The sequence below is a fragment of the Amblyomma mixtum genome, chromosome 5 (assembly GCF_055824585.1).
Source record: "Amblyomma mixtum isolate Tamu chromosome 5, ASM5582458v1, whole genome shotgun sequence".
NCBI lineage: Eukaryota > Metazoa > Arthropoda > Arachnida > Ixodida > Ixodidae > Amblyomma > Amblyomma mixtum.
Window position 1 is genome coordinate 194,081,775 of NC_143016.1, and position 21,040 is coordinate 194,102,814.

At 49.2% G+C, this 21,040-nt stretch overlaps 1 protein-coding gene across 6 annotated transcripts in view; it reads right to left on the reverse strand.

Moving 5' to 3' along the window:
- Lrch (Leucine-rich-repeats and calponin homology domain protein) overlaps nucleotides 1–21,040 on the reverse strand; it is an 89,153-nt gene that overhangs the window by 20,187 nt on the left and 47,926 nt on the right. For 4 of the 6 annotated variants that reach the window (XM_089546578.1, XM_089546576.1, XM_089546575.1 and 1 more), the window contains 4 exons: nucleotides 17,014–17,145; nucleotides 16,387–16,518; nucleotides 11,682–11,819; nucleotides 9,238–9,315 (listed from right to left, as the gene is read on the reverse strand). In XM_089546578.1, the coding sequence (XP_089402704.1) occupies nucleotides 9,238–9,315; nucleotides 11,682–11,819; nucleotides 16,387–16,518; nucleotides 17,014–17,145 (480 nt within the window). The remainder of the gene's footprint in view (nucleotides 1–9,237; nucleotides 9,316–11,681; nucleotides 11,820–16,386; nucleotides 16,519–17,013; nucleotides 17,146–21,040) is intronic. The other 2 variants (XM_089546580.1, XM_089546577.1) reach the window with 1 other exon arrangement.

A 21,040-nucleotide genomic window follows, 5' to 3' on the forward strand; every position in this document is an offset into this window, starting at 1 on the left:
TGAGCACTGTCGTTGAAGGACGTGTACTCTTCTTTCTTTTTTTCCATTCCAGCCCATCGATACACCGCTTGAAAGCATGAACATCCCTGTTAAGAGTTGGAGATTGCACCATGCTGGATCCTAGGTCCCAATACGCTCAGAAATTTGCCTCTGTACCGTTCTGGGCGCCTTTCCAGACTAGCTAGTGCTCTGGAGGGTTCATTCACAGTTCCTTTTTTTTTTTAGCTACAGAAAATTGAGGACGCCTCGCACCTCAGATTGCACAACATTCCTGAAAAGTGCTGATCTTCCAAGCTTCGCCTGTGAGGAACAGGAAAAAAGGCTCACACTTCAAGTAACCATATGTTAAGTACTTTTGCAGCTTCGCTTTTAGTGAAGTCAGTGAACCGTGGCAAGAGTTCCCAACAGGAAAAAATAAATCATTTGAAGCTAAGGAGAAGTAAGCAATAGCACGGTGTATGCGCTTACAATACAGCAGTGTGTGTCAGGTGCTACAGGGTCTCATAAAAATGTACCATATAAAACGGAATATAAGTCGAGATTTTTTCTTAACAATAGCAAGCTAAAGTCACCCCTCGTCTTATATAGCGGCCTTTAGCAGAACGTGAGTCGCAGTCTGGCAACATACGGCGTAGCTGCTCGCGAACGGATAGTCGAAGCCGTATCAACATCCAAACGTCTTTGCTTGCATTTCCTTTCTCCTTCGCTGGCCGTTAGTTTTCGCGTGCGGTGTTTTGTTCACCCTCGTGTGAAATTCCGTTTCAACAGTGAACAGCGGCACGCGGAGGCAGTATACGGCGGCATTCAAGAAAAAAGTCATCGAGTTTGCTGAAGCGAACGGCAACATGGCCGCTCAGCGCCTGTTTGGCGTCTCGGAAAAGAGCGTGCGCTATTGGCGAGGACAAAAGGATAAGTTGCTCACGTGCAACCCCAGCAAAATGTCCTTTCGTGGACGTCGTGCAGTGCACCCACAACCGGAGGACACACTTGCGGACTTTGTGCGGCATCATCGTGCGCTCTCACTACCCGTGACGGTGCATCTGATTCAGTGCAAAGCCCTGGAGCTTGTGCGTGAAGCCGGACTATGCCGAGAAGAATTCAGCGCACCGAAGGCATGGGTGCGCCGTTTCATGAAGCGCAAGGGATTTTCCGATATGAGTGAAAACAGCGCGAAAGAAGCCCGAAGGCGAAACGAAGAAGGGACAGGAAAGAGCGCTGATAGAACTTTTTGCTGGACTAGTTGGTTCATTGCGATATGAGTGAAAACAGCCTTCGGGCTTCTTTCGCGCTGTTTTCACTCCTATCGCAATGAACCAACTAGCCCAGCAAAAAGTTCTGCTTGAAGGGATTATCCCTCCGTCGGCGCACATCGATATGCCAAAAGCTGCCACAGGAGTACGCTGATAAGCTCGTCAGCTTCCAGCGGTTCGTGATTCGCCTTCGAGAGGAGCACAACTACATGCTGGGGCAAATTGGAAACGCTGACGAGACCCCTGTGTGGTTTGACGTGCCTTCGTCTACCACGGTCAGCGAACGCACGCCAAAGAGGGGAAGCTTCTGTCGACAGCCAGTGAGCACTCGTGCTTCACTGTCATGCTCCCATGTACAGCTGATGGCAGAAAGCAGCCACCTTTTGTAATTTTTAAAAGAAAAACGATGCCAAAGGAAGCCTTCCCTTCAGGTGTCATCGTACGAGTAAATGAGAAGGGCTACATGGACGAGGCTATCATGATCGAGTGGATCTGCGTGGTATGGAATCGCCGGCCCGGTGCACTGCTGCGCCCTCGGAGCATGCTGGTGGTGGACGCGTTTCATGGCCCCCTTACCGAAGCAGCGAAGCGTGCCCTAAGCGAGGCGAGGACGGACCTCGTCGTTATTCCTGGTGGAATGATGTCCACCCTTCAGCCTTCGATGTCGTACTGAACAAGCCCTTTAAGGACAGAGTGCGGCATGAGTACAATGAGAGGATATCCGGGGACAACCCGAAGACGCCGACGGGCCGCCTGCAAAGGCCTCCGCTTGCGACCTTCTGCAGCTGGGTGTTGTCGGTCTGGCGTTCTTTGCCAGACACCATGATCTGGAACACGTTCAAAAAGTGCTGCATAAGCAACATGCTTGACGGCACTGAGGACGACGCACCTTGGGAGGCGTGAGCGACAAAGGATCGCCTTCTGACGACGCTGATGACAGCTCGGAGTGAGGTCGCCGATCCGGTGGTCCACGGTCGCAGCCGACGCCGCAAATAAATGCATTTCGGTAATATTTGCTTTTCATTTTTTTTTTCAAACATTTTCACTTCAAGGTACGGGGGTCGACCTATATTCCCACTCGACCTATATGCGGTTTATACGGTACATTGCTTTTTGACTTATTTGTGTGAAATCATTTTCTCCTTTTTAACTTAGCGTGCAACGTACCGCGGCGTCATTGCTGCTGTTTCCGCCCTGTGCATGTGTGTGTGTACATATACAGTCAAACCCGACTATATCGAACCCGTTTACATCGAATTACCCCATATATCGAACAATTTATGAACATTGTATTGCTAAAATGAGAATATATAGCAAAAAATACTAATATATCGAACAAAAATAGCAGCCGCGCTTGATATATCGAACTTCAAGCCGCGCAAAACTGCTCCAGAAGTTGGCTTTCCCGAGTGGCGGCCGGGCGAGCTGCGCCAACATCCCCCCCCCCCCCCCCCCTGGACAAAGTGGTTTAGCCCAACAGCGCTCGCACGGCGCTGCTATAAATAGGGTTCCAGCGCTGCTCTCGCTCCTTCAGACAGCCACCCGGCCACCCCTAGCAGAAGTGGTTCGACCGCGCACTCTGTTTACTCGCAGCCACGTGCGCCTGCATGCTGGTGTGTGACTCGCGCGACTGCTTTGTTCCGTGTGCTTCGTTGCTTTGTGGGAGCGTTGAGCTCGTCCGCTTCGTGAAAGATGGCTGCTGTGAAGCGACAGAACCTAACCATATCTTCAAAGCTGGAGATCATCAGAAGAGTTGAGCGCGGAGAAAAGAAGTCGGATGTCGCCGCAGCGTACAGCATCCCCAGAAGCACGCTGAGTACGATTTTGAAAAATAAGGCCGACATTAGGGCTAAGGCGGACAAGAGGCCTGCTGCTACCACCAGCGCTCGACGAGTACGGACAGCTGCATTTGAAGACGTAGAGGCAGCAGTGTATAAGTGGTTTGTTGACGTTAGGTCGCAAAACATCCCCGTTTCTGGCCCAATGATCGAACAGAAAGCAAAGGATTTCGCTTTCATGCTGAACAGACCCGACTTCAGAGGCGGCTCAGGCTGGCTGCAGCGGTTTAAAGAGCGTCACGGCATTGTCGGCCGTGCTGTCACCGGTGAAAGCCGCGCTGTAGATCTCAGCAGCGTGCAAAAGTGGATTGATGAAAATTGGAACGACATTAAAACAAGGTACCATCCCCGTGATATATTTAACGCCGATGAGACTGCTTTATTCTGGCAAATGCTTCCGAACAGAACGCTGGCCTGTCGTGATGACAAGTCCCACGGCGGGAAGGTCAATAAAGCCAGAATATCCGTGTTGCTCGCCACCAACGTCGACGGGTCAACCAAGCTTCAACCGCTCGTAATAGGAAAGAGCAAATCGCCGTGGTGCCTAAAGAACGCACTTTCTGTTCCGGTGTCTTACAGATCGAACGGGAAAGCTTGGATGACAAGCGAACTTTTTGGCAAGTGGCTCAAGTCCTGGGACGACGACCTGGTAAGCCAAGGCAGAAAGGTCTGCTTATACTGGTTGATAACTGCTCTGCTCACCATTGCAACGTCAGCGTCAAGCAAGATTGAGCTTCGTTTTTTTCCGCCCAACACAACGTCGGTGCTGCAGCCTTTAGACCAAGGTGTCATTCGTGCACTGAAGGTAGGCTACAGAAAGCGACTTGTGCAGAGGCTTTTGCTAAACCTCCGCACTGGCCGGGAGCTGAAAATTGACCTCCTGGGAGCAATAACCATGCTGAATGCGTCATGGAACGACGTCAAACAAGAACAAGAAACAATTCAGAACTGCTTCCGTCATTGTGGACTCTCTGCTTCCGGCGAGGCTGACGCGAGCTCATCAAACAATCACCATGAACCCCTGGATAGCGGTGAACCGCTGGAGGAACTTGATGAGTTGTTTAGCCAGCTTGCAGAGTTCCCGGGTGCTTTTTGTGATGGGACTGCAGCAACAGACTTCATCTCCGTCGACGACGATGTTCCGACAACCGGAGAGCTCGCTGACGAAGACATCATTGCCGATCTCACTAAGGATGCCGCCGGCTACAGTAACTGTCAGGATACGACGAGTTCGGACCTGCCATCGTGTTCCGACGCACTTAACGCGCTGAGCGTTGTTCGCCGTCACTGTGAGTCAATAGAAGGCTGTGGGCTCAGCTGTTCTCAGTCGCTTGATAACGTTGAGAAGTGCATGCTGAATAATGCTTTCAAAATCAAAAAGCAGAAGATCAACGACTATTTCTCACATTAATAGTCCCACCGTACATGTTATTATCAAATATAGAATGCTTTTTACTGAGGTGTGGTTTGTACATTGTCAAATTTGTTAAAAGCTGTATTTCGAATTACACGATATATCGAACTGATTCCCGTTTTTTTACGAGTTCGATATATCCGGGTTTGACTGTATAGCACAAAAAGATAAATGTACTTCGTTGCTAGAGGTAAAATTCGAAATTGAGAAACTTCATTTAGGTAAACATTTATTGCTAGCCGACGTTTCGGACAGAGCCTGTCCTTTTTCAAGACTCGAGTCTTTCTCAGTGACCCGCACTGCCTCCTTACTACGCACGTAGTCACCTTTATGTTTCCCCCGTGCTTTACCTCACGGTCTCAGGGTCTTCAGGCTTCTCCTCGCGGCTCTCGAGCTTGGTGGTGAAGCCGCCTCAAAGAGCGCCGTTTAATTGCATTTGCTATTTGTCTCGCGATCGTAGACATCGCCCGTGCCGCAATGTCATCACGGTGCCACGTCTGGATGCCCTTTACTATGGCAGTTTCTTCGAAAAAAAAAATTTTTAAGTTGTCTATGCAAGGTGAACTGGGAACACTGATTCACTTTACTATATCAGAGTTTTTACTATAACCGAATTTACTATAGCGGGGTTCTACTGTAATCAGAGATACCAGTAGCGTAGCCCTCTTAACCCGACACATCACTCAACGAAACAGTGCAGGCCAGTGCTGGGACAGTCAAACTGTCATGGGCATAGAGCAAGAAGGGTCGTGTCGCAGGATAAGCACAGCGATGCATTTCAGCAGTCCGCAGGGCCATACCATAGAGTGGTTCTTGTGCTGGGAGTATTGAGGCTGAGGCGCTTCGCATATCAAACATCGGCGTCGCTTCACTGGTTTGCAGCAAAATCGGGATTGGGAATTCCCACGTAGCACCCCAGATCTTCGAATTAACACGTCAAATTTGCATTAGAAATTAAGGGACCGCAGAAATTCCTAGGACTATCTGCAATTTCAAATTAACAGTTAGAATTATCGAGGTCTTACCGCACGTGTTTCCTTCCTAAACCAACACCATGTGTTTAGTAAATAGCCATGTAATTATACCAGCAATTGATACAGTAAAGACACTGATGTAGTAAAGATTTTTGTTGGTTCGAGTGACTTTACTGTAGAGGGTGTGGGGCCGCACTCGTCCCCTGTGGTTAGCTTCCCTGCAATGCATCCTCCTTAGTTGTGTTAACTTTAACTAACAGGGGAGGGCGCTGGCGTTGCAGTGCCACGAGCACCACGGATGCAGTGTTTGCTGCGCGCACGCAGGGGAGAGATGCGCGCGGACGTGTCGCGCGCCATTCCACTCACTCTCCGTCGGCGGGCGCCTCGTGGTGAGAACATGTTCCCGCCAGCCCATCCCGTCCGGCCTCGGAGTTTTCCCCCTTGCCCTAGCGTGGGCAAACGTTCACTCGTGACCATGCTGGTGGGTCGGACGTCCTCGATTCCTCAGCGTATTTTGTTGCTAGCTGGCATTATTGTTGTTGTAGCTACAAGTGCCTTGTGTGTGTCAGCCAGTGTGTCGTTCCTTTGTTCCCTCAGAGCAAGACTCGCCGTGGTCGACGTGCGCTTGGTAGTGTACGGGACCACAGGGTGGGGTCCATGCGGTCTTGAACTGTGTCAGTCGAGTTTAAACGGGGAGAACGTATTCATCTCCCCAAGTGAAACCCCGCAGGGGTTCCACTGTAAATCCAAAAAATTTATAGCTTACCCAGCAGGGGAAGCTATGCCCGTTTCTTCCTCATTTTTACGAAATTAGTGTGGACCGAAAGTTACAGGCTGATACTTTAAACGGTGCATTTTTCTGGGAGGGTGTACAGTTGAACCCCACAATAACAAAAACCGCAGGTACAAATTTCTTGACTGAACGAAATATTTCAGTGGGGTTGCACCCTTCGTGGTGCAACCTGTTAGCGGTGGAGCCCTCTCACAAGCAACTGCATCACGTGTGAGGACGCTTGACCGAGCAAAGAGCTCATGGCCCATTACGAGCAAGCAGATTTAGCGCATTAGAAGAGCCATGCAGATGAAAGCCAGAGACAGGCACAACCGCGCCAATCAGCATCCCACACGACGCACAGCTGGGCTCGGTTAGCTGGCTGATGCGTGGCCAATGGTCGCAGACTATTCTCGAAGGGGCCGTCCGTTTTTTATCGCGCCCGTCTTTACGCTGGCAACTCTGCGGCATGCAATTCAGGTTTGAGCAGGGCTCTTTTGACAATCGCTTGCCATGCCCGTCGTACAGTATAATCTCGTTACTACGAACCTCACATTAACGAATTTTTCATATTTACGAACTTTTTCAAAATCCCCGCCAAAATATCTATATTTTCAATGTAAAAATATTTCACTACTACGAATTTCAAAATACCGAACATTTCAGAATAACGAGCATAATTTATTTGCCCACCTATTATAAATGCACCTCATTATTACGAACTTACCCCGGAGAAGTGAGCCGACTCCCCGAGAGGCACACGCTAACTCTGCTAATCGCCAAGGGCAGGCATCCGATACAATCCAGTCCAATCCGAAGCCGCCTCGCAACCGGAAGTTGGCTCGTCTCTCCTCCTCCGTTTTTTTTTTCTCCCACGGTGTGCCACGGCCGGTCTCGACGCGCGAGCTCTCTCCTCTCTCCTAAAGAGAGGCGAGAGAGCGCACGCGTCGAGACCGGCCGTGGGTGTGCATGTGACTCCACTATCTCCGCGCTTTTCTTTTTTTGTGTGCGGCCGCCGCGAACGCGAGGCCTAGTCGTTTCTCGCCGCTGCGTGTTGACTGTGCTGACGATGAATTCTGCGGGCGCCAGCGTCAAGATGAAGCGACGGCAGTTCACGCTTAAGGAAACACATCGTTTCGGAAGCGCCTAGTGCAGCGCTGTTAAACCTTCGGCTCGGACTCCCGACAGCCATAAATGTCCGCCAGGCTGCCGAAATGGTAACTGGGGTGTGGTGGAACGTAAAGGCCTCGACCATCAACAACTGCTGGAGGAAAGCTGGCCTGGTGAAATCGCCGCCTCACACAGAAGACTGCGATGACGCTGATAGCATGGATGACGACAGCGCAAAAGAGGTTCGGACTGAAGTCACTGCGAAACTCTCTGTAGACTCTTCTGTAACTTTTGCCGACTACGCCGAGTCGGAAAATACTGCCCCTGACTGTAGAAGACATCGTGAGCAGCGTTCGCGAGTATGGAGAGCGCGGCGAAGAAAATGAACTGGACGACGATGCCGACTCGCCGCCTGCAGACCAAGCGGCCGAACCTGTGTCTAGTGCGGAGGTTCTTGCATCCATAGGCAAACTTCGCACATTCATCGGACGTTGTAGCGACGTGCCTGATTCTGTGCTCCAAAAAGTTGACGTTGAAGAGTTCGTTTTGGGGCGCCTGTGTCGCACCCGCCAGAATCACGGATTTCTTCAAATAAACGAGCGCTGAACCTCTCGTTTGCGTTCCTGTTTGAAAATTACATAGCTTGTCGTGTGCCCTTCCTGAAGGTACAGTATTTTCATTTTCCAGTAATACTACTACCTTTTTTCGCGAGTCTTTCGTTATTACGATATTTCAAAATAACGAACGATTATTCGCGACCCCGCGAAGTTCGTTGTATCGAGATTTCACTGTACTTGGATGCAACCTACCTTCCGGAAGCCATTCGTATCAACCAATACGAGTCGCACATCACCCAAATTAGTGCGCGTCTGATGCCATTGACTCACGTGGATATGGGTCAGGACCGCATCAACAGTTTGAACTATCCAGGTTTCGGAATTAATTTAGGTTGATTTATTGAGCTTCACTACCCTACCACAGAATGCTGCTTTCCAACAGCATGTACAGTGCTACAAAGGCTGGTTGATTCAATGCTCCAGGGACTGCTAGCGCTGTTTGCTGTTGCTGTTCGCGAGCCTGTGGAAAGTACAGTAAGACTTGTTCTCTTTCATCCCACAGCATGGCGCACGTGGCAGGTTATTGCGATTTTTCTCAGTTGCTGATGTTGTGCAAGGCCAGTTCAGAAAAGTTAAAACGAACAGAGCTTTCTCCCTTTCTGCTGTTTTTTTTTTCTTTTATCTCCCGAGGCACACTGTGCAATCCACCCAGCAGGCATAAATGTCACTCGTTACTTACATCGTGGTCACTGGAGTACAATGAGGCACCAGACGACCTGCCCTCCACGTGTGGGTTGAAGCCCGACCGATGCCACCACATTTTTCGGGCAGGCCTGAGCCTGTGCACCACGCACTGCTTCACTTGTAAACTGAACAACACCACAGTCAGATGCTCCATGAATTTAGACTGGCTTGGGTTTCTCAGATGCTCAAAAGTCTCATTTCCCAAGTGTTTTTGCACCTAGCCCCGAAAGAAGTGTGGCCCATCTAAAATGAAACCCGTGAACTTGCCACAAGGGGACCAAAGAAAAAAAGCCTTCAATGAGGGCCTTCACACCTCCACTTATAAGTGCTGCTGTGTGATTCACAGTCACTGTCACACATTACGCCCCGGTGTTCTGGTGCATGTTTTCGAGGAGGACAGGCAAACACACCACCCCAATACTGAATGGCACCCGGTGCCTCACACAATGCAGCCACAATTCGGGGTGCATTGCATGGTTGCCATATGGGAGATATATACACTTTGCTTCCGATCACTTTCCAGTGCGACCAACGCCATGTGACTTCCCCCCCCCCCAGGAGCCAACGAATGCACTTACATCGGGCACTCCCAGCTGGCGGCAGGCCGTGAGGAAGTTTTCCACGTTGCGCCGGCATTTGGCCAGGGTCAGCTTGGGCTGCCACCAAGAGAGAATAGCAACAACCCAATGTCACTTCTGCACACAAACACTTGGCCCTCTCTGTGTTCCCAGCTAAACACGCCTGCACGACCGGCCACCAGAGGTCTGCAACAGCCGGATGAGCCCCCATCGGCTTCTGAAGCAGGCCTCACTTTTGTATTTCTTTGTTTACGGCTACAGCAATGCCACTGCTGCAGTTCAGAGTTCAACAAAACTTCGTCCAGTCAGGTACGGTGATCCAACAAAATGGAGAAGCAGTCAGTGACCACAGTCGAAACAGAAAAGTTGTTTCGAAACCCGCAACGGGTTTCTTGTTCACAATGAGCAGGCCAAGAAACCCATGCGGTTTTCGAAACGTATTTTCCTTCTGACTAAGATCAGTGACTGCTGTAGAGTTAGTTCTTGGGCTAGTTGGTATACTTGAAGTGACTGCTCCTTCATTTCATCAGACAGCGCTACTGTTAAAATAAATTGGTTACTTTCTGGCCAAGATTGACAGAATGTTTCATCTCTAATTCCACTTGGCAGAATGGGAAAAATATTTAACAAATATTTTTATCGATTTGCACAAAATTTTTAATATTCGCTACACACGTAAAATATTGCTACTTGCACAGCTCTAGTTACAAGACTTGTGAATGATCACATTCCTAGCTGCAAAGAAAACTTAGTTGCGAACTGAATATCAGTGGGTACAAATACAGTCGGTGACCGATTTTTTGGACACTCTAGGGACCACGAAAACGACCGAAAAATCGGGCAGTCCGCAAAATCAAATTTCACCGAAAAAATCACGGACTTATTACCAATATGTCGGAAGAAGCGGCCAATTGTATTGCACACATTCTAAAGCTCATCATGACCATAATTCGCCGCGCGACATACCGTAGAAACGCCTACAAGGGCCGCACTTTTTTTTTCTAGATTCGAGGGCCAATTTTCGGGGTGCGGCAAATACACGCGATGTGCGAAAAAATTTTTTTTTTTTTTTAAGTAAAAGCACACCAATCAGGGAATGGGCGACATTTATTCGACATTCAATCGACACTCACGGAGTATATTTAGACTCTTGAGCTGGTGCTGTGCTCTGGTGCATGCTCATTCCAAAAGAAGCCGCGCAGCATGTCCGCTCTCAACATGTAGACATTGTTCCGCACTTCCATCACATAGAGGAGCAGCTCTTCTTCCAGTTCGGGAAACTCGCACGGCTTGCCTCGGAAAGTGCGCTTTTAGCAGCCTGTATTTCTCTTTTGGTTGCACCATGATCGGACGAACTTCTCGGCCACGTCAAATTTCCTTCCTACCGCATGCTTACCGCGTTCGAGAGCTAACTCCCAGCCGTGTAGCTCAAGGTGCTTGCCCATTGTGCTAAAACTGCAAAGCTCGGTGGCAGCACGCGAAAGTACGGCGAACGCGCTAACACACCACAAAAGGCTGGAGCTGGTGATACTGATGCCAATGTGGATAGCGGAAAATCGCGGCGGAGCAAAAATTTGATGATGATGATCATGACCTCGGGCGCCATCCATGGACGACACTTGGAAGCTCCGGCAGCGTGCCAAAAGCGCGCTTCGATCGCGGAGGCCACCGCATCGCTTGCGGAGGCCATGACACACGCGTAGCCTGCGCGATTAACCACTCCACAATCGTATTTGCATTCTATAATCGGGACGAAAGGCTCGGCAGAGATGAGTTCCGTGAACTCAGACTACGGTTCAAGTTCGTGCAGCGGAAGACATTCAAGAGCAGTATGAATTCGAAAACACGTGAGCGCAATGTGCTGACTCGCACAGAATTTCAGTGTCGCAAGTTAAGAGGCTCCCTTTAAGCTTGAATTTCATTTTGTTTGATCTAGTTTTCGATCTTTCCTGCAGTTTGAATTAATGAGGTTCCACTGTACACATTACATGGCGGCTTGAGTACTGGCGGCAAGTGCAAACGAGGTCCGAAAAATCGAGTGGTCAGTAGCGGTGCGTCCGAAATTTCAAGCACTCTTACACATTGGCTCTATGTGCGATGTCGTGGTGCCGCGAAAAAGTCCGAATTATCAAGCATGTCCGAAAAATCAAGCGTCCAAATTTTCGGTCGCTAACTGTATAAACGTGAGCGGGCATACAATAAGCAGACAATAAGCTTCCATAGATGGTACCAGTTACACCAATAAAGGAGCAAAGCAATTGCATTGCGACCAAGTGTGACCAAAATGCTAATGGAATGACATAACTGGTCAGAGACGGTTGCCCCTGTAGCTTTTTCTTAGCTGCGCAAAAAAGTTGCCGCCAAGTATAGTGCGTTACGCCGATACCGCAAAAATCGAAAATGTAGGCTTAACAGCCGTCGCTGTAAAATGGAGCGAAACCTACCGTGGCGGCTGACGGCACATGAATGGAGGCGACCGAACGGGGCTGCACCTGGTTCGCCAGGTGGCACAGCACCACGCCGTCAACCAGGGCGGGGCCCAGGTCGGCCGGCAGCTGCACCTTCAGCCGGCTCTCGATCACCTGCATGCACCACCAGTTGCACACTTCTGTTCCAAAAGGTTCCTGACAGTTCATGTGCGGATTGCACTGTGCTGGAGGCACAGCCAAGGCAGCACTGTACCAGTCCATCATTCACTGTCATCATCAGCCTGACTACGCCCACAGCAGGGCAGAGGCCTCTCCCATGTCTCTCCAATTAACCCTGTCCTTCGCCAGTTGCGGCCACCATATTCCCGCAAACTTCTTAATCTCATTCGCCCACCTAACTTTCTGCCGCCCCCTGCTACGCTTGCCTTCTCTTGGAATCCACTCCGTTACCCTTAGGGACCAGCGGTTATCTTGCCTTCGCTTTACATGCCCTGCCCAAGCCCACTTCTTCCTCTTGATTTCAACTAAGATGTCACTAACGCGTGTTTGTTCTCTCCCCCACTCCGACCGCTTCCGATCTCTTAACGTTACACCTATCATTTTTCTTTCCATAGCTCGCTACGTTGTCCTTAAGCTGAACCCTCTTTGTTAGCCTCCACGTTTCTGCCACATAGGTGAGTACCGGTAGGATACAACTGTTGTAGACTTTTCTCTTGAGGGATATTGATAAACTGCCATTAATGATCTGAGAGAACCTGCCATATGCACTCCACCCCATTCTTATTCTTCCAGTTACTTCCCTCTCATGACCCGGATCAGTGGTCACTACCTGCTCTAAGTAGACATATTCTCTTACTACTCTCAGCACCTCGCTACCAATTGAGAACTGCTGCTCCCTTGCTAGGCTGTTGAACATTACTTTGGTTTTATGCATGTTAATTCTTAGCCCCACCGTTCTGCTCTGCCTGTCTAACTGATTGATCATGCTTTGCAGTTCTTGTCCTGAGCGGTTTACCAAGGTAAAGTCATCAGCGAATCGCAAATTACTCAGGTATTCTCCATTACCTCTTATCCCCAACTCTTCCCATTCCAGTCCCCGGAACACCCCCTGTAAACAGGCAGTGAATACCATTGGCGAGATCGTGTCTCCCTGCCTGACACCTTTCCTTGTTGGAATTTTATTACCGACTTATGGAGGACTATGGTAGCTGTGCAATCGTTAAATATCTTCCAATATTTTCACATAACACTCTTCTACACCCTGATTCCGCATTGCCTGCATGACTGCTGAGGTTTGTACTGAGTCGAACGCTTTCTCATAATCAATGAAGGCTATATATAAAGGCTGGTTTTATTCTGCACATTTCTCTATCACCTACAGTATTTACCCAATTCCAACGCGCACCTTTTTTCGGGGAAAATACGTCTCAAAATCGCATGCGCGTTGGATTCGAGTGCAAACCGAAACTGCCCCATAGCTGCCCATTGTCATCGCCATTATACGATGTGGGAGCTCACTAACTGCTGGCAAAAATGGGAGCACGTTTGCTCGTCGTTTTCTGCGTCGCAGCAGCCGTTTGCAACCGGTCTAGCGCTTGTCATTGGTCGCGTGGCCAGCGACCACGGACCACGTTCACGGCGACGGTATCCCGTGCACTGCCGCGGGCGCACGCCTCATCACTGCCGTTGCACAATCGAGATACGTGGCTCGAAGAATATGCTGATGAAACAACGGTTGTCGGAAACACGTAATTTCGGCGGTAAAGTTCCAAAAACGATGAGAGTCCTTTCTGTTTCGCGGCCGATTCTCTGACAGAGATTACATCGTCCGCAGGCGGGGCACGCCGCGCCGCTGACGAGGTCGTGCATCATGCCGATCTCGCAGATAACAGCGCTTCCGCGCTCGTTTTTACGCTTGTTTTGGCCGTTGAACATCTTTATCTTTCGCTCAGATGCACTGACGAAGTCATGGATGCTCCGCAAGAAGCTTGAATGATCCAAATGGTGCATCGCCGTTGCCGCAGTTACGCCTAGCAGCAGACGAACCTCCCGTCACCGGAGCTCTCCGCTTACGCTTGGGGCGTCTTCCTTTATACTGATGTTTTGTCAGAACTTGCCTGAACGAAAATCTCGTTTCTCGGTCACATCCATAGCGGAGAAAGGAGAAAAACCCGGACAGAAGCGTTGGTTCACGTCTCGGTGGCGGCAGAACGAAATGCGTCCGACCGTGCGGTGGAATGGTCGTAGCCAATGGAAGGGCTCCGATCGTACCACGTGATTTGAAGGGCCAGTCGCGACGCTCGACTCGGGCGGGAAACGATCTTTTTTCGTATTTTTATCAAGAATGCGCCGCTGCTGAAGTGGCTTCTGGTAGAAGATGGGTAGGCCTACTGCCCCGCGAAAATTTAAGAGCAGGCGACGCCGTGGAGCGAAATGCCGCGTTCCCGAAATTCGGTCAAATTTGCACTTTCGCGAGCCACCGCGAGTGCTTTAATTGCATTTTATACTAACTTCGCATTGATTATCGGCTTCGATTTTTTTAATACATAAAAGAAGAGGCTTGGGGGAATACAAAAGCAAAGAAAATACAAAATCGACTTAATCGAAAAAAATCGCGTTTTTTTCACCCGCATCTCTCCTTAAAATATAAAAACGGTTGCAAATTATTTTCATTCGTGGAAGTCACATGCACGTTAGAAGCGGGGCTTGTAGTTTTTTTCATTACCAATATGGGGCGCGCGTTAGAATCGGGGCTTGAAATTTGTTTTTTTTTTTTGGCGCCGTAAATTGGGTGCGCGTTGGAATCGGGGGCGCGTTGGAATTGGGTAAATACGGTAATTGATTGCGTGAATAGGTCTATTGTCGAGTATCCTTTATGAAAGCCTGCCTGGTCCTTTGGTTGATTGAAGTCTATGGTTGTCCTGATCCTATTAGCGATTACCTCTGTAAATACCTTGTAGGCAACGGACAATAAGCTGATCAGTCTAATTCTTCAAGTCCTTGACGTCTCCTTTCTTATGAATTATGATAATGTTAGCATTTTTCCAAGCTCTAGGTACGCTCGAGGTCACAAGGCATTGCATATACAGGGTGGCTAGTTTTTCGAGCACAATCTCTCCGCCGTCCTTCAACAAATCTGCTCTTACTTCATCCTCAGCAGCTGCTTTCCCCTTTTGCATTGCTCCTAAGGCTGTCTTTACTTCCTCCTTCGTTACTGACGGGATGACCCATTGCTGTGTTCCACTGCCTCTCTCAGTAACATTCTGATTGCAATCGCTACTGCATAGATTTTTGTAAAACTCTTCGGCTGCTTTATTTTATCCATATTGCTAATGACATTTCCCTCCGTGTCGCTTGTCGCATACGTCTGGTTTTTACCTATGCCTAGTTTTCCCTTCACTGCTTTTAGGCTACCCCCGTTTTTTAGAGCATGCCCAATTTTCTCCATGTTAAACTTCCTTATGTCAGCTACCTTGCGCTTATTTATTAACTTCGATAGCTCTGCTGGTTCTATTCTGTCTGTGGAGTTAGATGCCCTCATGCTTTGGAGTTTCTTAATCAGATCTTTAGTCGCTTAAGATAGCTTGCCGGTATCCTGTCGAACCATCCTACCGCCTACTTCTGCTGCTTACTCCGTTATAATACCTGTGAGATTATTGCTCATTGGCATGAAACAAATGTTGCCAAAGAAAATTGTGCTATTAGGGGCCGCCGCAATGGCTCAGTGGTTACGGCGCTCGGCTGCTGACCCGAAAGACACGAGTTCGATCCCGGCTGCGGCAGTCTAATTTCTATGGAGGCGAAATTCCAGAGGCCCGTGTACTGTGCGATGTCAGTGCACGTTAAGGAACCCCAGGTGGTCGAAATTTCCGGAGCCCTCCACTACGGCGTCTCTCATAGCCAGAGTTGCTTTGGGACGTTAGACCGCCATAAACCATAAAAATTGTGCCACGTGCAGCTAGTCTTTGACACAGCATGGCACAATTTCAGCTTTTGGTGCAGCAAGGCCCCGAAAATTTTATCTGTATCAAAGTGGCACACCTGGTGCCCCACCCCTGACCAATGGACACTGCACCTTGGCCGCTGTTCAGCCAAAGCAGCATGCACATCAACCCTGGGGACCATTCCCTGAAAAGGGTATATGAGGTTGGCTATAATACGCTTGCATTAGGCCGAGTACAGGCCAGCGAGTGTTCATGCCGTGTACAGGAGCTCAAAAGTGAGCTGATCATTTACCATATATTTTTAAAAATGTGTGCTTCCACACCTCACGGGTGGAACACATCATGCAGCGCTTGTTACGTCAGCAGCGGAGGGTTGTCACTGGTTTGCTGTGACGTCTCTTTGTGACGTCATGCATCTACCACGGCCTCTGACAGAAGCTCCGCCCCCGCAGACTTCATTGCTGCAGATCACCGCAAACTTCACAGCAATGCAAACAACTTGTGAGATGGAGTATGGGTTACACCACCATCAACTTCAAAACGATGATCATGGAATGATCATCGATGATCAGAAGTTTGAATCAAACAGAACAGCAATTCTGTAAACCCAATTTCCTCAGCCATAGAGAAGGCATCTTTCGCTGCCAAACAAAGGTGAAGGTGGCTAGAAAGAGCCACAGAGTCGATTTTTCCGTGGGAACAAATATTGGCACCAGTTGTCTTCCTTTGAGAGAGGTATGGCCACGAATTGGGAGCCACAGAAAACACAAACCCACCCATCGCAGCTGCTCGATGAGCTCGTGTTCCTCTCGTGCTCGCTCCAGGCCCCGGCGAATGGTGAAGTCGCCGCCCAGGGGAGTGGCAGCACGGCTTGGCCGGGGGGGTGTCCTCACACCATCACTGGCCACCTGCGTCGGGGGAACACTCATTTCCTTGACACCGGAGCACAGTTTACAACGTCTGCACCAATTTTCAGCACACCTTAAGGTGGAATCCATACTCTGATCTTTGTATTATGCCTTTATACATAGTCACATCACTTATGGGATTATTGCGTGGGCAAATACTAGGGGTGTGCGAATATTCGATCGAATAGAGTTCGACGTACTGAATGTATAGTTCCTCATAAAATTCTTTTTACGTGCATAATGTTAGGTGAGCTTCCGAGTGTTGGATGTATCGGCAAAAAAGGGTGGGGCCTATATACAGGTGCGTTTATGCAGTATGTTCACTTTTGCGAGTTGAAAAATTTCTGGAAATTTTACCCCGCGTAATAGGCGCGCACCTCGAACTTTGAGCCAGATTTTCCGAAAAAAAAGTGCGCCTATTATGCGAGTAAATACAGTAATATTTGTGGCCTGTGAATGTTGACTATGCCATATCCTACGAAGGGCAGCACCCACCGGTGGTGGCAGCAGGGGGGAGCCCGGTGGTGGTGGGGAGGGGGGGGGCTGCTGCAGCCGCTGCTGGGCCCAGGCTGCCTCCAGCCGCTGCTGCTGCACTATGGCCTCATGCCGCACCCGGAACTCTTCTTCCTGCATCCCGCACACCCCAACATCCATCAGCTTGGCAATGGGCACCAACACACAACTACATAAAGCCTCAATAGCTCAGCGCCAGATAACTTTTGCGCTCCTGTAATTTGACACATAAATTTTACCAGAAAATTCAACCCGGCAGCTGGCACTGGCTCAGTTAATTTGAACATCTGGCATGCTATGTGGGAATGCCCACGAACTCAGGAACACCTGAGTTCGACTGACACCGCAGCTTTGAGCCGCTTATAGATGGCAGACGAGCCACACTGGCAACAGGCAGCCTAATTCAACTCCCCAAGCCTCATGCAAAGATGCACAGTCAGCGGCAGCACTGATTTAGCAGATGCATGGCGACATCATATACAGTCCAAAGTTTGACGGAATACTGTCAGGCGAGGAGCGAACATAGTGGAAATACTAAACATACACTCGCCAACAAATTCTTTATAAGGAAACGACGTTTAGGGGTCCGTACGGGTCACCTTGATCACATAGAGCGCTGCATGGAACGACAGTGGCTTATATATGGTTAAAATTTTGTAGTGAGCGATTGTAGAATTTCTGCCAGATTACCACGTGTTCTGTTAAGAGCACGTTTTGTGCAATGCATATGGAATGATTCCAAAAGGAGGCGCGATGATAAGTTGTTCTCTGTGGCAATGATACATGCTTCGTCCCAATCAATGGGGTGTCCTGTTGATGGGTTGTGTTCCGCCAAAGCATTAGACGTAGAGCGGCTGTTCATGACATCATTCTGATGCTCTGAATTCTGATATAGGCCAAGCAAACCTTTGCAGTTCCCTATGGCCTGACCATCAATATGTTTGGCAGCGTCTGGTGCCAACAAAGGGAAGAGTTTTTATTTCATGCACACCGCACGCTGCGCCGAACAGGTCGGCACAAAATACACCCCCTGCCGACTGCTGGGTCGGACCAGACAAGCTCTGTTCTCTTGGCTCCCATTCAACCACAGCCGCTTACATAGTAAAACCCTCCTGGGCAGGCACCTTCGAGCTGCGACACGTCTCCGCCCTCACACGCACTGATAACAACGGATAAAAGTGCCCACGAACAGCAAAGACCTTTCCCAGTAACTGAGTTCCACTGAGAGCAATGCACAACCATGCTGTCAAGATACTGAAACTGCATGAACGAAATTCTGACGTCAGCCACGAGCTCCCTTTGCAGGAGCAATTAACCAACTCAAGTCATGCACACAGCTGAACGACATTTCACGCTTGCCTCTTTCATTCTGTTTCGTTTTGGGATGATTTGAGTCAGGTGCTGTGCTGGGTTTTATGGCACACAGGCAACTAAAGCCATCATGCGCCAAGCTCAAGGCATAGGAAAAGTTTTCTACATAATTTTGTAGAAATGTAAAAAATCGGTAGTGCAGAGGGCCTAAAAAGTAATTTTGTACTAGTACATAGTAATGACATATGAAACCAATTTTAGAAATGCCTGATAGCAAAAGCTCAAAAGAAAGGTAACCTCAGCGGCCATCCTTGGCTGGGCAACGATCTCGAGGCTCAAATAAAGACCCAAATAAAGACCCCGGCCTTCTTCTCAGGTATAAGAAAGTGGCTGAGGTGTAAAAAAAAAAATATCAAGTGAAGCAGTAGGTAAAAATTTAGTTTGTTGAAAAACCTACTTTTCTTAAAAGGCTAAATAAAGACACAAGACAGGTCAACAACTGCTTTTTCACTTAACAGCAGTGATGGATGAAAAGGAATGCATTCATTATAAAATTCAGTAAAATACATTTCTTTTTGCTTTTTCCAGTTTTGCACAAGAGAATAAAATGTGATGAACTGTTGGTTCATCTCCACATTCTTCACAAACTGGCTTGCCTTGTCTTTTCAGTAGAAAGCTATGCAAACGGTGTGTGTGCCCTATTCGGAGACGGCAGAGAATCACTCCTTTGAAACGTTCCTGGTGCACACATGACTTCCACTTCCCTAAAACTGGCTTTACCAAGTGTCGATTTTTATTGATTTAGTTGTTCCAAGCTGACTGCCATTTTTTTCTTAATTTCCGTTTTACTAACTTCACTCAATCCTTAAAGGGCACATTTACATTTTTATTTCTTTGCCACGAGCTTCAGCAGCGCACAAATCTGCTCTCTCGTTGCCTTTTATTCCACCATGACTGGGGACCCAGAAGAGACATTTTTTCCATAAGCTGTGGCTGTTACTATGTTCTGGTTTGGTTTGTCGGGTTTAACGTCTCAAAGCGACTCAGGCTATGAGAGACGCCATAGTGAAGGGCTCCGGAAATTTCCACCACCTGGGGTTCCTTAACGTGCACTGACATTGCACAGTATACATCGGAGTCTAGAATTTCGCCTTCATCGAAATTCGACCACCGCAGCCGGGATCGAACCTGCGTCTTTCGGGTCAGCAGCCGATGGTTTGGCTTACGGGGTTTAACGTTTCAAAGCGACTCAGGCTATGAGAGACGTCGTAGTGAAGGGCTCCGGAAATTTCCACCACCTGGGGTTCCTTAACGTGCACTGACATCGCACAGTATACATCGGAGTCGAATTTCACCTTCATCGAAATTCGACCACCGCAGCCGGGACCGAACCTGCGTCTTTCGGGTCAGCAGCCGATGGTTTGGCTTACGGGGTTTAACGTTTCAAAGCGACTCAGGCTATGAGAGACGCCGTAGTGAAGGGCTCCGGAAATTTCCACCACCTGGGGTTCCTTAACGTGCACTGACATCGCACAGTATACATCGGAGTCGAATTTCACCTTCATCGAAATTCGACCACCGCAGCCGGGACCGAACCTGCGTCTTTTGGGTCAGCAGCCGATGGTTTGGCTTACGGGGTTTAACGTTTCAAAGCGACTCAGGCTATGAGAGACGCCGTAGTGAAGGGCTCCGGAAATTTCCACCACCTGGGGTTCCTTAACGTGCACTGACATCGCACAGTATACATCGGAGTCGAATTTCACCTTCATCGAAATTCGACCACCGCAGCCGGGACCGAACCTGCGTCTTTCGGGTCAGCAGCCGATGGTTTGGCTTACGGGGTTTAACGTTTCAAAGCGACTCAGGCTATGAGAGACGCCGTAGTGAAGGGCTCCGGAAATTTCCACCACATGGGGTTCCTTAACGTGCACTGACATCGCACAGTATACATCGGAGTCTAGAATTTAACCTTCATCGAAATTCGACCACCGCAGCCGGGATCGAACCTGCGTCTTTCGGGTCAGCAGCCGATGGTTTGGCTTACGGGGTTTAACGTTTCAAAGCGACTCAGGCTATGAGAGACGCCGTAGTGAAGGGCTCCGGAAATTTCCACCACCTGGGGTTCCTTAACGTGCACTGACATCGCACAGTATACATCGGAGTCGAATTTCACCTTCATCGAAATTCGACCACCGCAGCCGGGACCGAACCTGTGTCTTTCGGGTCAGCAGCCGATGGTTTGGCTTACGGGGTTTAACGTTTCAAAGCGACTCAGGCTATGAGAGACGCCGTAGTGAAGGGCTCCGGAAATTTCCACCACATGGGGTTCCTTAACGTGCACTGACATCGCACAGTATACATCGGAGTCTAGAATTTAACCTTCATCGAAATTCGACCACCGCAGCCGGGACCGAACCAGCGTCTTTCGGGTCAGCAGCCGATGGTTTGGCTTACGGGGTTTAACGTTTCAAAGCGACTCAGGCTATGAGAGACGCCGTAGTGAAGGGCTCCGGAAATTTCCACCACCTGGGGTTCCTTAACGTGCACTGACATCGCACAGTATACATCGGAGTCTAGAATTTAACCTTCATCGAAATTCGACCACCGCAGCCGGGACCGAACCAGCGTCTTTCGGGTCAGCAGCCGATGGTTTGGCTTACGGGGTTTAACGTTTCAAAGCGACTCAGGCTATGAGAGA